The sequence below is a fragment of the Ochotona curzoniae genome, unplaced genomic scaffold (genome assembly GCF_017591425.1).
Source record: "Ochotona curzoniae isolate NIBS_2020 unplaced genomic scaffold, NIBS_Ocur_1.0 contig_3432, whole genome shotgun sequence".
Classification (NCBI taxonomy): domain Eukaryota; kingdom Metazoa; phylum Chordata; class Mammalia; order Lagomorpha; family Ochotonidae; genus Ochotona; species Ochotona curzoniae.
The window spans coordinates 12,106,456-12,121,374 of NW_024465859.1; the positions used below are offsets into that span (position 1 = coordinate 12,106,456).

General features: G+C 43.7%; 1 protein-coding gene across 4 annotated transcripts in view; it reads left to right on the plus strand.

Annotated features, from left to right (window-relative positions):
- Positions 1–2,640: 2,640 nt before the first annotated feature.
- Positions 2,641–14,919, plus strand: part of CAT (catalase) — a 37,073-nt gene continuing 24,794 nt past the window's right edge. The window contains exons 1-4 of one of the 4 annotated variants that reach the window (XM_040980083.1): positions 6,447–6,620; positions 12,092–12,094; positions 12,472–12,643; positions 13,610–13,720. In XM_040980083.1, the coding sequence (XP_040836017.1) occupies positions 6,612–6,620; positions 12,092–12,094; positions 12,472–12,643; positions 13,610–13,720 (295 nt within the window). In that variant the 5' untranslated portion in view covers positions 6,447–6,611. Of the gene's footprint in view, positions 2,811–6,445; positions 6,676–8,177; positions 8,272–12,091; positions 12,095–12,471; positions 12,644–13,609; positions 13,721–14,919 lie in introns of those variants that run through there. The other 3 variants (XM_040980081.1, XM_040980082.1, XM_040980084.1) reach the window with 3 other exon arrangements.

The following is a 14,919-nucleotide window of genomic DNA, read 5'->3' on the forward strand; positions in this document are numbered from 1 at the left end:
TTCCTTATTTGTATCAAATCCATAATCAAAAGATCCTTTTGCTTCTTTTTCATCACTTTCAGTTAACATTCATTTAACCTGTTTTCCCTTATGATGCTATAGTTTGGGAATTCAACATTTTGAAAACTAACAAGTAAGTTATAGCCAATGAACAGACTTTCAGTAAAAACAGGATGATTGTGGGATTTGGTAGGATGTAAAGAACTCTCTACCCGCAAGTTCACATGTTCTTAGCTTAGCTCAAATAAGCACAAGTAGCAATATATTGGAGTTGGTCAGGCAGCAGTGCAGTATCCTATATGTTACTGTGCACTATATATTTTCCCACTGTCTTATTTGTAGGACAGCTGATTTAGAATGTTGATAAGTTGAAATACAGTGCATTCCCTGAAATAAAATGATTGTTCATTTCCAGGAAATACTTTTATGAATGCATTTCTTGCATATGAGTTGTATGCATGATCTTGTTCAGCTGAACATTTAGTAAAAGTAACTTCTACAGTAAAGTTTATACAATTTTCACAACTGATTTAAAAATATTTTCAAACACCAATCATTTACCTATTACTTTTCTCAAAGGAACAGAACTCTTAAATTACCACAAGTGATACAGTTATTGCACAATTTAATTTTTAACGGTGTCTTATATACAAAGGATGATAGAATAGAATAGATTAAGGAAGACAATGCTTCATTTGATTTTCTCAGTATTCATCAAACCATAGGCTCTGAAGATGAATGGATGGGGCTAGAATCCTGATTCTACCCTAAATAACTGTGGCTTTGGGCAAATCATATTTTTAGGATTATTATGCCTTAAGTCATTAATATGTAGAATGGGAATAATATTAACGTCTAACTATGAGATTGTGGGGAGGGTTAACTAAGCAAATATACATAATAAGTTTAGAATGGTCCTAGTACACAATAATTGTTCAATGAATTGTGGATGCAGAGGTCTCTGCCCTTACATGTTTATAGTCTCCTGGGAATGTAGATGGGGTGAGTAGCAAAAGACACCAAACAAATCACACACTAGCAACATGTTTATAATCATGTAAGGTCTTTAAAAAACAAAAGGGGTGGGGGGCATTGTGGCATTGCAGGCTAGGTTGCTGAATGGGAGGCCTCCACACCATACTGGAATACTGGTTGAATCCTAGCCACTCCATTTCTGATCGAGCTCCTTGTTGAAGTGCCTGGGAAGCAACAGTTCTTGCTATCCCAATGGGAGACCAGGATGGAGTTCCTAGGCCCTGACTTCATCCTGGGGGGTCATCAGGGGACTCAGGCAGTAGGTGGGAAATCTCTCTCCCTTTTTCTGTGTGTGTTTTCCTCTGTCACTTTGCCTTTCAAATAAATAAGTAAATAAATCTTTTAAAAAGTGCAACATGTGAAGTCATGTTGAAGACATAAGACAGTTCATGGGCTGTTTTTCTTAATACAGTATGGGTTAATCTTTGTAAAAATAAAATTTTAGAAATGGTTCCATCTCCTTTGTAAGATCTTGCTTATTTTTATTTATGTGAGAAGCACAGAGACAGAAACGGAGAGAGCTCTTCTACCAGTTGGATCACTTCCTAAGTGCCTGTGACAGCCAGGCTGGGCTGGGAACTCCTTAGGGACCTCCTACGTGACTGGTGGGCAGCCAGTGGCTTGAGCCTTCTGTCGATGCCTCCCAGGGTGCACATTAGCCAGAAGCTGGAATTTGAAGCAGAGCTGAACTTGAACCCAAGAACTTCAATATGGTGAAGCTTATCCTTTAGCCGCAAGGCCACGCCGCCGGGCCTAGCTTATCCTAATCTTGCCAAATGCCTGGCCCATAGTAAGCCTTTTTGAATAAGATATTTTTGCCGCTTTTGTAAAATCACAAAAAACACATAAAATTTCCACAATCATATAACCCATTATATATAGCTCTACTGGAAAACAAATAAAACCCCCAAAGCAAAGAACTTCTCATTTTAAGATGATGAAATATTTATATACATAATATGTCAAGGTGTGTTTAAAAATCATCCAAGAAATTTGATCCATTCTATTATAATGGCACACTAGTCTTCCACACTTTAACAGGCTTATGGAATTCACAAGCATTTTCCAAGTTTTTACTCTCCTGGGAGTAAAATCTGGGGAAACATTTTCTTGCAGTGAAAAAAGAAACCAATTTAGCACTGGGGACCACAGATGAGGATAATTATCCACTCATACGCTTATCCCTGTAGATCGTACATCCTTGGTGAAAGGAGCAATCAGCATCCACTTATACTGAGATAAAGTTTCAAAGTGTTTTTTATCTTGAGTAACTAGTATAACAGTCCGGAAAATGACTATCCTTGAATAAAGGAAACGAGAAAGAGAAGAAAACATCTATTCTTCAGTTGCCAACAATGCTGCTATTAGAGAGTGATAAAGCTTGATTTTGCACAAAGGATTAGCCCAAGATTCTTACTTTTTAGAAGCGGGGACAGCAGCTGTAGGTTCCCTGTGACGCCCTCCCCGCTTGCAGTTCACGCGCAACCCCAGCCTCCGGTCCCGCCTCCTTGGCTGCCGCCACCAATCCCGTCCCGGCTGGCACTCATATGTCCAATCGGGAGGCGGCGGCCGGAGGGGGCGGTGCCGACTGGCGGGGCCTGAAGAAGTCACCTACTAGAGCCTCGGGGCAGCCGACGCGGTCGTCTACTGAGGACTGGAGACTCGAGAACCGGAGCCGCTTGTAACGTTAGCAACTCCAGCGTGACACCATGGCGGACGGCCGGGATCCTGCCAGCGACCAGATGAAGCAGTGGAAGGAGCAGCGGGCCGCGCAGGTACCGGCAGTGCTCGCCCAGCGGCCCGTCGGCCAGGAGCTGCCCGGCTCGCCGCGCGCCGCGCCCGCTCTGGGGGCCGTACCACTCCCGGCGGCGGCGGGGGGACTCCGGGTGTGGACGGACGGTTACACTGGCACGCAGGGTGGGGAGGGACAGCGTTCCGAGGGGGACGCGCAGCGGGGCCTGCGGGCTTTACCGTCGGGAACTGGGCACGGGTGCCTGGGCCCGAATTCTGCACGTTTGCCAGCTGGGACAGAGGTCACAGCTTGAAGGCAGAAGGAAAGCGCTTGGGGAAAGAGACAGCGAGCTGCAGCTGGGGCAGGCTCTAGCGTTGACTTTGCTATCCAAGTTCTACCGGCTTTCGAGGGGGTACCCAGGGGGGTACTAGGGGCCGTGTCTTACCTGATGCTCCCAGCACAGATCACGGTCACTCAAAAGGAGCTCACACGGCATTCAACGAATAATGAAACCATTTTCATAGTCATCGTTTTGTTTGCACGGGAAACATCCAGTTTTGCTTTTTATAGCTTGGAGTGACGTTGCAGGGTCTTTGGTGCGCTTCTTTGCCGTATTCTGCAAGTGTCGGCGTGTGCCTGGCAACAGCCTTGGGCCAAAGCTTAGGAATTACAGTGAGGTCAGAACAACGCCCAGCAGAAGTTCCGATTCTGGTCCCTGAGACAAGGCAGCCGCTGCGAGACCTGCCAAAAGCCGGTTGCATCTGATCAGCGCTTTGAAGGAGCAGCAGGTTTGCTGCTCAGGGGTGGTGGTAGTCGGCGCCCAGGAGCGCAGAGGCGCCCGGGCGTGGAGGAAGCTGGATTAGATGAGGCCACATCTAGGCAAGCTTCTGGCTATTCGGTCTGGAATCCACAGGGGCTAGTCAGGAGCTAATGGCAGAGAGAGAGCCCGTGCTGCTGTTGCCCAGTGTGGACGTTAATGCCAAGATTCACAGGACAATCCTATTCGCGGAGAGAAGGCAGGGCCTGCGCACCCTGCTCTGGGTTTTGGCTTTTGTGGTAGGCCAGCAGGAAAGTTCAGTTTCCCATGCGTTTTAACCCGGGAGACCTAGAGTCAGCTGGGAACTTGTTTCTGATTAGTTGCAGGACCAGGATTACAATATAGCTTCTTGGGGCGACCACTGGTTGCACACACAGGTGCTGCTAAATTCTGGCTGGCACGGAGGTCTTCCGGAATGCCTTAGTGAGGAAAAAATCTAGACAGTGAATACAGTAAGATTTCCATATAATTTTCCCTTTGGGTTGAGGCTGACTGGCCTCTTCCGGATTTGAGTGAGTAGCTCTTGCGGGATGGTTGAGCCCCTGGCTGTTGATGTGCCTTTTCCACTGCCCAACTGAGAAGCTGCGTGTCTGCTGTCGGAGAAGCAGTGGCTTGCTGGTGGTGTCTCGGTGCCCCGTGTCCATGGCCATGACTGGCAGTGAGATTGGTGCCTTCTTGTACTCAGAAAACTGTTTATTTCTTTGAATCAGTCAGCATTGCAGGACTCTTGAAGTTTTGCTTGTGCAACCTAGCCTGTATGATTCTTAACGGATTTATTGTGAAAAATTTTGCTGGGAAATCGGAAAGATTGGTGCAGGATGTATCCATGCACCTTTCGTCTAGAGTCTTATGTATTTCTTTCATAACATGTTGTTCCAGCCCTTCGTACATCCAACAAGCCTTTTTTTTTTTTTCCAATTTGTTTCAGAGTAATTTGAGGATCTTGGTCTAGTTCGCCCTTAAGCACTGAGCATGCAGATTAAGAGTTTGATGCCTGCTTAGGATTTTAAGACAATGGACTGTACTGATATTATACATTCCAATCCATGAATATTAATAAGTATCTAAACTAGTGAATCCTAAACTCTTATAAATAACATGACAACCCTCCCAGAAACTGATTGCTTCTAACCCCTGGGGTCTTGCCCCAGAAAACCCTTTTGAATTTTATTCAGCCCCTAATGTATGAACTTTTTTTTGTAGAAGGTTTTTATTCAGTGGGAAAAGTTGTAAGATTCATTCACATTGCCCATGATAGTAGATTGTTCTTTTGACTATTGAGTAGAATTCCTGATATGAAGATACCGACTATTTGCTTGTTTTGTGGCTGGGCGCCTGGGAGCTACACCTGAACTCTGGTTTTAGGTTATTGTGAATAAAGCCGCTATGAAAATTCCTAGATGAGCCTTTTCATAGACAAATGCTTTCCTTTTCTAGGAAGCAAACGCGTTGTGAGCTACGCCTCCACCAGCAGGTACGAGCGTTCCCAGTTCTCCACCTGCTGCTGACTTAGGGTGCTGTCCTCCACGGTGGTCCTGCTGGTGGGGTGTGAAGTCTTCCCGTGGCTTTCATTTGCACGCTGGGTGACAAACAGTGCATCCACACACACTGCTTCCTGAACCTTGCTATCTGCTCCTTGGAGACACCTGTTAGGAAATCTGTTCTTTTCAAAAGTGGATTACTTTTTGTCTAATTAATGATTCATAGCCCACATTTCTAGTTAAATTATGTGTGGGTTAAATGCTGTCATAAGAGATCCAACATGTCAAGTGGTGTAAACATCATAAAAGTTTCTCTTGCATGATAGCCTCAGGTGGTTTGAAGTGGCTGGGGTTTGGTGGATGGTCTGTTCCTTCTGGTTTTGGGGGGTTCCAGGCTGAAGGGAGCTGTGTGTTGTTAACATATAGCTCTCAAGGTTGCCCTGGGCATTATTGCCTAGTCACTGACAGGTTGAGTACATGGGGGCAGAGTGAGATTCAGGGACCAGGGTCCCTGAACTTCCACTGGCTTGCATGCTGTTGCAGGCACTTAACTGTGAAGGAGACCAGGAAGTGTGGTGTACCTCTATGTTCAGGAAACCAATTCTACTAAATTATCCAAAACACATTTCCCACATTTGAGGACAGTCTGTCCGTTCGCTTTCTTGTGCTATGATACTGGGTGAAAATATATCATCTCTTTTTGAAGAATATGTTCTTGGGCCCGGCGCGGTGGCGCAGTGGTTAAGGTCCTCGCCTTGCACGCCCGGTTCTATCCGGGCAGCCCCGCTTCCCTTCCAGCTCCCTGCCTGTGGCCCGGGAAAGCAGTCAAGGACGGCCCAAAGCTTTGGGACCCTGCACCCGCGTGGGAGACCCGGAAGAGGCTCCTGGCTTCGGAGCGGCATAGCATCGGCCGTTGTGCTCACTTGGGGAGTGAATCATCAGACGGAAGATCTTCCTCTCTGTCTCTCCTCTCTGTATATCTGCCTTTCTAATAAAAAAAAATAAAAATAAATCTTTAAAAAAAAAAAAAGAATATGTTCTTTTACTTTCTGGGTTAGAAAATTGTAGCAGTACCATTACTAATATTGAAAACAGTATTGATTCAGTTAGCATCAAACAACAACTATTAATAATAAACAACCATTAATTATTAATTAGTAATGATAAAACATTATTAATGCTTTTTGTGTCTGCTTGCCTGCTGAGCGCTTTTCTCCAAGGTGGCAGTTCTAATTCAGGATCCTGCTTTCTGGTCCTTCCTGCTGGACCGTGAGCACGTCCCGTTTTGGAGCAGCCGTGGCAGGACTCTTATCTCCTCCCTTAAGAGCCAGAGCAGAAAGCTATGCTGGGTGGATCCCCTTTTCGGAACCAGCAATTTGAAAGCAGTTTGTTGGGCGTCTCTCCTTGTGGTTATGTTTTTTGCTGACGAGTGAATTGGGAGTTTTGTAAATTTTAATAAGGGGAATTGACTCAAATGTAGTCGTAAGCGTGACTTGGATCCATTTAAAAATCTTTCTCTCTCTCAAAACACATTGGCTGGAGGAAGATGGCTGTAGTACTCCCAGTCTCTGTGGATGGAATGTAGATGGGAACTGAGTTGCTGGCTGCTGGTATGCCATGGCTTCTTCCCTTGGGGTGTTTAAAAAACGAGACAGTTTGGATATTAGAATCCTTGTCTTTGCATGTGCTTCCCACATCACCAGGGAGAGAGGTTGGATCTTAGCCTGTCTCCTCCTGTCTCTATGCCCATGATGATCTGTAGGAGGCTGCTTTACAAAGTCTACAGGAAAATGAAATTTAAAAAAAAATTTAATTTCAATACAGAACATTTTGAAATTTGTGTATACAAGGGACCTGGAAAAAGATCCTGGGTAACGCATATTATGAAAGACATACAGATGAATTTGAAAAAAAACAATTTGGTCAAAAATAAGTTTACCTTTTAGTTCCATGTCTGCTGAATTTTTTGATGTTCCCTGTACTTATTTAGCACTGCCTGGCCATAACCCTGTTAGTGTTACCTGCCATCATTTGGGATGGGGAAGGGGTGACCCAGTAACCTAAGCGCCTGGTTTCATTCCTCACGGGAGCACCTAGCAGAGGAAATGCTGAGTCACCGTGTAGCAGCAGAAAAGACCCGGGAGGAGGCACTGACCTTTGTTTGCTATTTCCTAGCCAAGTTTTTAAGCCATTTCATAACTTTTCCCAAAGTAAGCAAAGAGAGACTGGTTACAAAATGTGAAATAGGCCAATAGCCACTTTTGTTTACCTTTTCCTAATTTTTTGTTCTTAAAGTTTGTAAACGTGGTGATTACTGCCTGCAGCTTCTCATCCAAAGGGGATTCTGTGACATCTGTGGGCTGGTCCTTTATTTTCCAGCCTGTCTTCCTAAATTCTTCCTCTTATCCCTCGTATTTTTAAAAGATTGAAGGACTAGGCCAGGTCTCAGTGCCCCCAGACTAAAGACCATTTTGAGACAAGGTTTTTGGGCAACAGGTTTTATTCAAAGTTATCTTGAAGTTTTGGGTTTTGACTATTTTAAATGTTCATTAATTATTGTAAACCAGTAGCAATGTTTTGGTCATTTATGGCGGGATATGTTGGTGTAGTAAGTGACTTAGCAAAAAGAAAAGTAAAATATTAGCAAATATTGTGACTTGTTCCTATAATTCAGAGTGATAGGACATTACCTTGCATGAAAAGCAAACATTTCACATTTGGACGAGAGGAGCTGTGTTCAGTTAGTTTGGGCTCAGGGTTCCAGCCCTGTGGTGTTGGACTCTAATGTTTGCTGTCTTCCTGGAGAAAGACAACATGTATTTTTTCTTTTTCTGGAGTAAAACTATTCATTAATACTCTTCCCTGGGAGGCCACTGGGATCATTGATAATTTTCTCTTATCTTGTATTCCCCTTGCTCCCATGCACTTAAACACCATTGCTGGACTGTTAGAGAAATCATTACTCCTTGCTACGTACATGAATGTTGGTCTCTGAATGTTGTCAGAATTAAAATGGAATTGCATGTGTTAGGTTCTAATTAATAATAATAATAAAAAAACATTGGGGGTTATACAGGAAGAGAATTGGATGTGCTTTTTTTTTTGCATGTTCAATAAAAAGAACCATCACAAGATTCTTGCTAGAACCACAACTTTGCACAAAAGCCACTGTTACTTCCCATAGAACGTGATTCTGCCACTGCCTGGTAAGTGTTCAGCCTGGGTCTGGTGCTACCCTGGTTACTGATCCTTGATCATTCTTGTTATTAATCCCGGAGGCCAAGAATTAGTGTTTCAAGGTAACTTATGTAATCTTCATGATTTTGCAATTGAATATTTCCTTTCAGCTCTTCCCCTTTGAATCCAGTTTCCGTGGTCTGCATTGCCGTACTCCTAACTTATTCCCAAGTAAGAAGCATTATTCCATAGGGAGTCTATCTCACTGTTACTTAGGCTGACAGGCTGGAGGGACTGCAGATCCAGCAGCAATTTGCATTCTGCTGACGTGGCTTTCATTATACTTTGTTCAGTCTGGACAATGGCTATTTGTATTCTGTATCAAGAGAGGATTTATTTTTTTTTTATCCTGTTTGATTTCACTTTTCCCATGATAAGTTGTTAAATATTTTTAATGACTTACTTATTAGTGAGTATCTTGTTAAATGTTTTGTGCAGTTCGTTATTTCTTAGGTGGCATATAGAGGACAATTCAGACAGTAAACAAAGTAGAACAAAAATTCATTTTGGCCTATTGTGCTTAAAATGTTCAACTCATTGGCTTAGAACTAAGATATCTATTGGCTTCACCAAGAGGAAGTCAGTGAACAAGATACACAAAGGAACTTCAAAAAGTTTGTAGGGAATGTGTCTTGTGAAAAAAAATGTGGATTTCAAAAAATTTTGTGCCAAAATAAACTTACGTTTTAATTTTACTTCCCACACACTTTTGAAGTTGCCTTGTAGAAGTGCATTCTAGTGCTGAAGTCCCAATTTACTATGCAGAAAGCAATTTTTGAAATTTTTAAAAAATTTATTTTTATCGGAAAGACAGACTTACAGAGATAAAGAGAGACAGAAAGATCTTCCATCCACTTGTTGACTCCCAAAAGGCTGCAGTGGCCGAAGCTAAGCTGATCTGAAGCCAGGAGCCTACTCTGGGCTTCCCACATGGATGTAGGGCCCCAAGGCTTTGGGCCGTCCTCTGCTGCTTTCCCAGGCCTCATGTAGGGAGCTGGATGGGGAGTGGAGCAGCCGGGATACAAACTGGCACCTATATGGGATCCTGGTGCTTATAAGAAGAAGATTAGCCAATTGAGCCTTGGCGCTGGGCTCAGGAGTTTTTTTTTTTTTTTATCTTGAGGATATTCAGAACAACTTTCCAGTGTTACAAATTCATTCGCTCTGTGCCTGAGAAACCCCATTAGTGTGGTGTGCGAGACACTTTGATGCTTCACAGATGGAAAAACAAGGCACTTGGGACTGAGTCCAGAATTTAGGATTTAATGACTTGCATGAAGTTTGGAGCTTCCACATTTTCTAGTGATATTAGGAGCCCACATTAATCATCTTGTCTGATGCTTAATGTACATTTTGTATACAGTGCTGACTTTTACTGCTCTTTGTCTTAATGAAATGTGTTGATTGGTGAAAGCGGGCTGCATTAGCACTCATGTGTTGGCATTGTTGAAGCTGTTCTCATCTCTCCTTTGCATCAATCTTTCCCATGTTCCTTTTGTAAAGGTTTATTTATTTTCATTTTATTTTAGATGTATATATATGCATGCATATGCACCTATTATGTGTATATATCCATAGAGATAGATGAGTGTATGTGTGTATTTATCTCTACCATCTGCTGGGTAATCCCCAAATGCCAACAGCTAAGGCTGAGCCACACTGAACTGAGGTGTCCAGAACTCAGTGTGGGTCTCCCATTTTGGTTAGTAAATCTTACTGTGTTAGGTTCATTTCAGCAAATATACCACATCCTGCTCCTCCTGTGGCAAGTTGAGATCACTTCCTCCTTTTTCATATTGCCTCCAAAACCCCCGAAAGAGAGAAGCATTCTTTTCAGGGAAAGCCTCCTGCCTGCTGCCCTGCCGCTGTTGTGTATCCTGTAGAAACTAGGATGTTTGATCTGCTAGAGTGGGGAATGAAAGAGAGATGTTGGCCTTTCCACGCCTAAGGGAAAGCCCAGGTTCCACACCTTGACTAGGGGATGTTGAATGGGGACTCCCACCTCCCAGGGCAGGAGAGCCAGCACCCGCATTGTTCCCTCCTTGCCACTGTGAGAGCCCACTATCCAGTGTCATCAGGCAAGGCTGTCTCAGCTTTGGTGTTGCCTTCACTTTCTCGTTCACCCAGTTGATTCCACATCCATCTTCCCTGGAGGAGCACATGTTGTGTTTTCACCCCTTTCTTGGTGGTAGCTCATTCCCTGCTTAGGGGTACAAGTGTGTAAATGGCTCAAGGACCCGTTAAATCCTCCTTGGCTTGTACTTCTTGGTGTCCCCTCTGATGGGGTTCCCCTTTGTTTGTTTTCAAGTCTTCATCTTGTGCCTTGTTTATGTGATAACAAGAGCATTTGAAAAGTGAGCAGATTTTGTTCGCTCTGACTGTTGCTGTTCATTTCATTTGGTCTGTCTACAAGTTCTGGTCGATGAGTCCTCATCCTACTCTCACCCTCCAGGGGGATGACCCAGACAGTAGGATGTTTAAAGCATAGGTTTAGGTTTAAACTAAAGGAGCAGTTGTGTGATTGTGTTTCTGTCTTCTACTTTGTGATGAAACTACCCAGCAGCCTGTTTATTAGCAATCAGTGTGTCTGCAAAAGAGAGGGGTATGATTGGTGGCAGCTGCTGACTGGCCCGGTGAACTCTCTGGCACTGGGGAGTGGGGTGCTGCTGAATGGGCAGTGGGACACAGGTGGTGAGGTGAGAAGGTCTCTGGGAGGAAGACATACCTGTCGTGCCGCCTAGAAAAATAAAATCGAAAGTGCTTTGCTGCCTCTGCCCGACATTCTTTTCTCTCAGGTTGTGCCTGTGCCTGGGGTGTGCCCTGCGTTTTGCCTCGTTTAGCTCTGTTAGTTCAGGTGCTGATTGAGGAGAGAAGGATTATTCTGACCTGCAGGTGAATAAGTGAGATGCACAAACAGTGAGTAAGTTGCCCATAGAGCTGATAGTTCAACCTATGGTTTCTCCCTGGACCCAGGGTGGCCTCCTCCCATTTTGATAGAAATAAACAGCAGTGAGCAGGGGAAATTATCAGTGTGTGAGAGTCTTACTAATTTTGCAATTGGTGTGGGAAGGAAGGAGAGAGAGAGGGCTGGGGTAGGGAGGGAGACACTTCATCTGCTGGCTTATTCTTCAAATGTAATTGCTGGGAGCTTGGTTGAGTTGAGCCAAAGCTGGGAGCTAGGAATTCAGTCTGGTTCTCCTTTATGGGTGACAGGAGCCCAATTTCTTGAGCCATTGTTGCTTTAGCAGGAAGCTAGAGTCAAGAGCTGGAGCTGCCCAGGGTCAGGTGGGGTTCAGGGAACATGGCTCCCCCCTTGAGGCTTCTGATGTAACTGGAATTGAAACATTGGATGGATTCAAGCACATTCTTTACTGTAGCAAAGTTAACTGTCCTGTTTCAGAGACTGTTATAGTAACTTTAGAAGTTTACTTCTATAATCCATCGTACTACTAACAGTTTATTTTCACATGAACTATTTGTGAACTAAGATACGTTGCAAATAGCTGGCATTTGAGAAGATTTGAGGAAGTTCATGGGGAAGTGGAATTAAAAACTAAACTTATTTTTAAACCCATGCATAGTTTTTTTAGTAATAGACTTTGTCATGAAGTTTTTGGAGACTCCTATGTACATGAATCTTCAATTTCTTGCATCAAAATAACTTATCCTTTAATTCCATTTACCCTGATCTTTTAAATTCCACTTACCATGACCTTTTTCACACACCCTGGCATGTTAAAGAGAAGTGAATGCACCATAAGTACAGGATGCGCTCTCGTACATTCACAGCAGGTGCAACATGTTGGCAAGTTCTCAGCAAAGTATTTAGCCAACATTGCTTCTTTGGTGACCATCTTCTCACTGTTAGTTTGGACATTCTGTGTTAAGCAGAGATGGCTCCTTAGGAGGGGCTCCTGGTGTTGGTCAATTGAAGACTATTCAGCTGTCTCTTTGTTGTACTGGGCAAGTTTTTAGCAGATTGGTGTTGAGAATTCCCTAGGGTTTCCGAGACCTAATTGAAGATTTCAGACCATAGTGTACTTGCTAAGTGCTAAAAAAAAAAAAAAAAGGACAGAACGAATAAAAATGACAAAACCACGTGCTTAGGTCCCTGCATGTTCAGGGTTTGTGCTGACTCTTGTGCATTCTTTTTGTGTCTGGCCTTGTAGAAACCCGATGTCCTGACCACCGGAGCTGGTAACCCAGTGGGAGACAAATTGAACCTCATCACGGCAGGGCCCCGTGGGCCTCTGCTCGTCCAGGATGTGGTCTTCACGGATGAAATGGCTCACTTTGACCGGGAGAGAATTCCAGAGAGAGTGGTGCACGCCAAAGGAGCAGGTGAGAGCCGTGTTCGTTTGTGGTGAAAGGATTGCTTCCCAACACCGGAGGCAGATGTCATTTCCCCAGGGGTTAGGGGACCTTTGATAGATGTGCCAGATCCTCATATTGGGGAGAAAGGAAAGATGCCCATCAGTAGTAGATGTCGTGGTAAATCATGGTTGTTTTCTTGGTCTTTGTGTCTAAAAGACCTTATTTTAAAATAGCCAGCATCCATCAGGCAGTTCTGAGAAGGAGTGAAACACTGAAACACAGACACACCAGGATTACAGCTGGGCCTCGTTGGTGCACACAGTGGATAAATATGGTAATGATCTGCAAAACAGAAGGTCACTGTGTTATGCATTGTTGTGTATTGGTGATTTTTTTCCTTCCCTTCCATCCAAAACTTGTGTAAAACTTTTATCTTATTTTTGTAATGGAAACAAAAGATGAGGGTGTTCAAAAGGAAGCTAAAAATGCAATAGGAGAGAACTCTTGGAGAAGCAAATTTTCCGAGCCTTTGGAGTTTCAGTTAGGACTCACTCGTGTTGCCTGCATCTTCTGCCTGATAAAAAGCCTTCCTGCCTTCTCCTGCGTTTGCTGTGTTTTTTCAGTATGACTGTGATATGCCTGCGATTGTTGTTTGGCCCCATGGCATGCTTGCTAAGTGTTGAAATCTGTTCTTTGTCCATTTCCTCTCTCCCCTGCTCTTTTCCTTCCTCTGTCCTGGGTCCACTTGTACACTAAGGTTCTCTGAGGCTGTGGCCTTGGATTAACCATGACCAACCCTTCGAGGCCCTCTTATTGCCTCCCCTGGCTGCAGGTTTGTGGTCTTTGTATTTCACCTTCCTTGCTTGGTGTTTGGGCATATTCCTAACCCTGGATGCTCCCCTAACCTGCTTTCTCTTGTTCCCTGGCTGCCTGCTGAGCAACTGGGTTAATTGATTATCTCATCCTAAAGACTGCCACATCTTTCTTCTTTAGGGGCCTTTGGTTACTTTGAGGTCACTCATGACATTACCAAATACTGCAAGGCAAAAGTGTTCGAGCACATTGGGAAGAAGACGCCCATTGCAGTTCGGTTCTCCACTGTTGGTGAGTCTGTCTGTTAGCATGAATAGTACTTGTGGAATTCAGTCTGCACCGTATATGCAGATGTTCAAGACAAACTCACTAGAAAATAGGCAATAAGCACGCCTTGTTTTTGGAGCAAGTTTTTTTTTTAAGATTTAAGATTTATTTATTGTATTTATTTGTATTTATTGTATTTATTTTGTATGTATTGTATTTATTTATTGTATTAGAAACTCAGATTTACAGAGAAAAGAGACAGAGAGGAAGATCTTCCATCCACTGGTGATTCACTCCCCAAGTGACCGTAAAGGCCAGAGCTGAGCTGATCTGAACCCAGGAGCCAGGAGCCTCTTCAGGTCTCTCATGCAGGTGCAGGGTCCCAAGACTTTGGGTCATCCTCAACTGCTTTCCCAGGCCACAAGCAGGGAGCTGGATGGGAAGTGCAGCTGGGACATGAACTGGTGCTCAAATGGGATGCCAGTGCATGCAAGGCTAGGATTTTAGCCACTAGGCTACCAAGCTGGGCCTGGGAAAGGTAGAAAATGTTTGATGGCATGTGGGGAGTTACTTCTGTTTCTGTTTGTTGTAGTCTTAGGAAATCACCATTATGCTGAGGCTACCTCTACAATTCTATGAGATTTGGGAAAAGTTCCCAAGAATCTTTGTTTCAAATGGAAGCAGAGTGGGGCGTCTTGTTCATTAACCATGGTAACAGCTGCCAACCATGTTCAGCTGCTTTACCAGCCTTGCCAGTACTCGGGGAAGTCATTTTGTCAGATGGGATTTTCATTTCAGGGAGGTTAAATGATTGTTCTCATTTTACAGACAGCAAGGACCTGCTAGATGTGTCATAACACAGCACACCACAGAGCATCGCTAATTTTGTGTCAGTCTTCACATTTAAAAAATACTGTGCAATGTAAAAATAAATGAAATTCAGAATAAGAACCCATATTTTAACTCATTGTTTGATGACTCCCTTATTTTCTTCATTGCCTTAGTCTTCATAGTTATTCTCCTCATTTTGCTTTAAATTTTAATTACTACTTTAAGCCAAGTTATCTTATTATGTTAAATGGGTGATCTTTTCCACTGTTATTACATATACTCTCTTATTACTCTCAATTAATTCTGTTGTTTGATTTGTGGGTCAAATTAGCTGGTGGGTGGTAGAAATAATAATCTAGGCACTTAAATGCCCCATTTATTTCTAGGAAGTA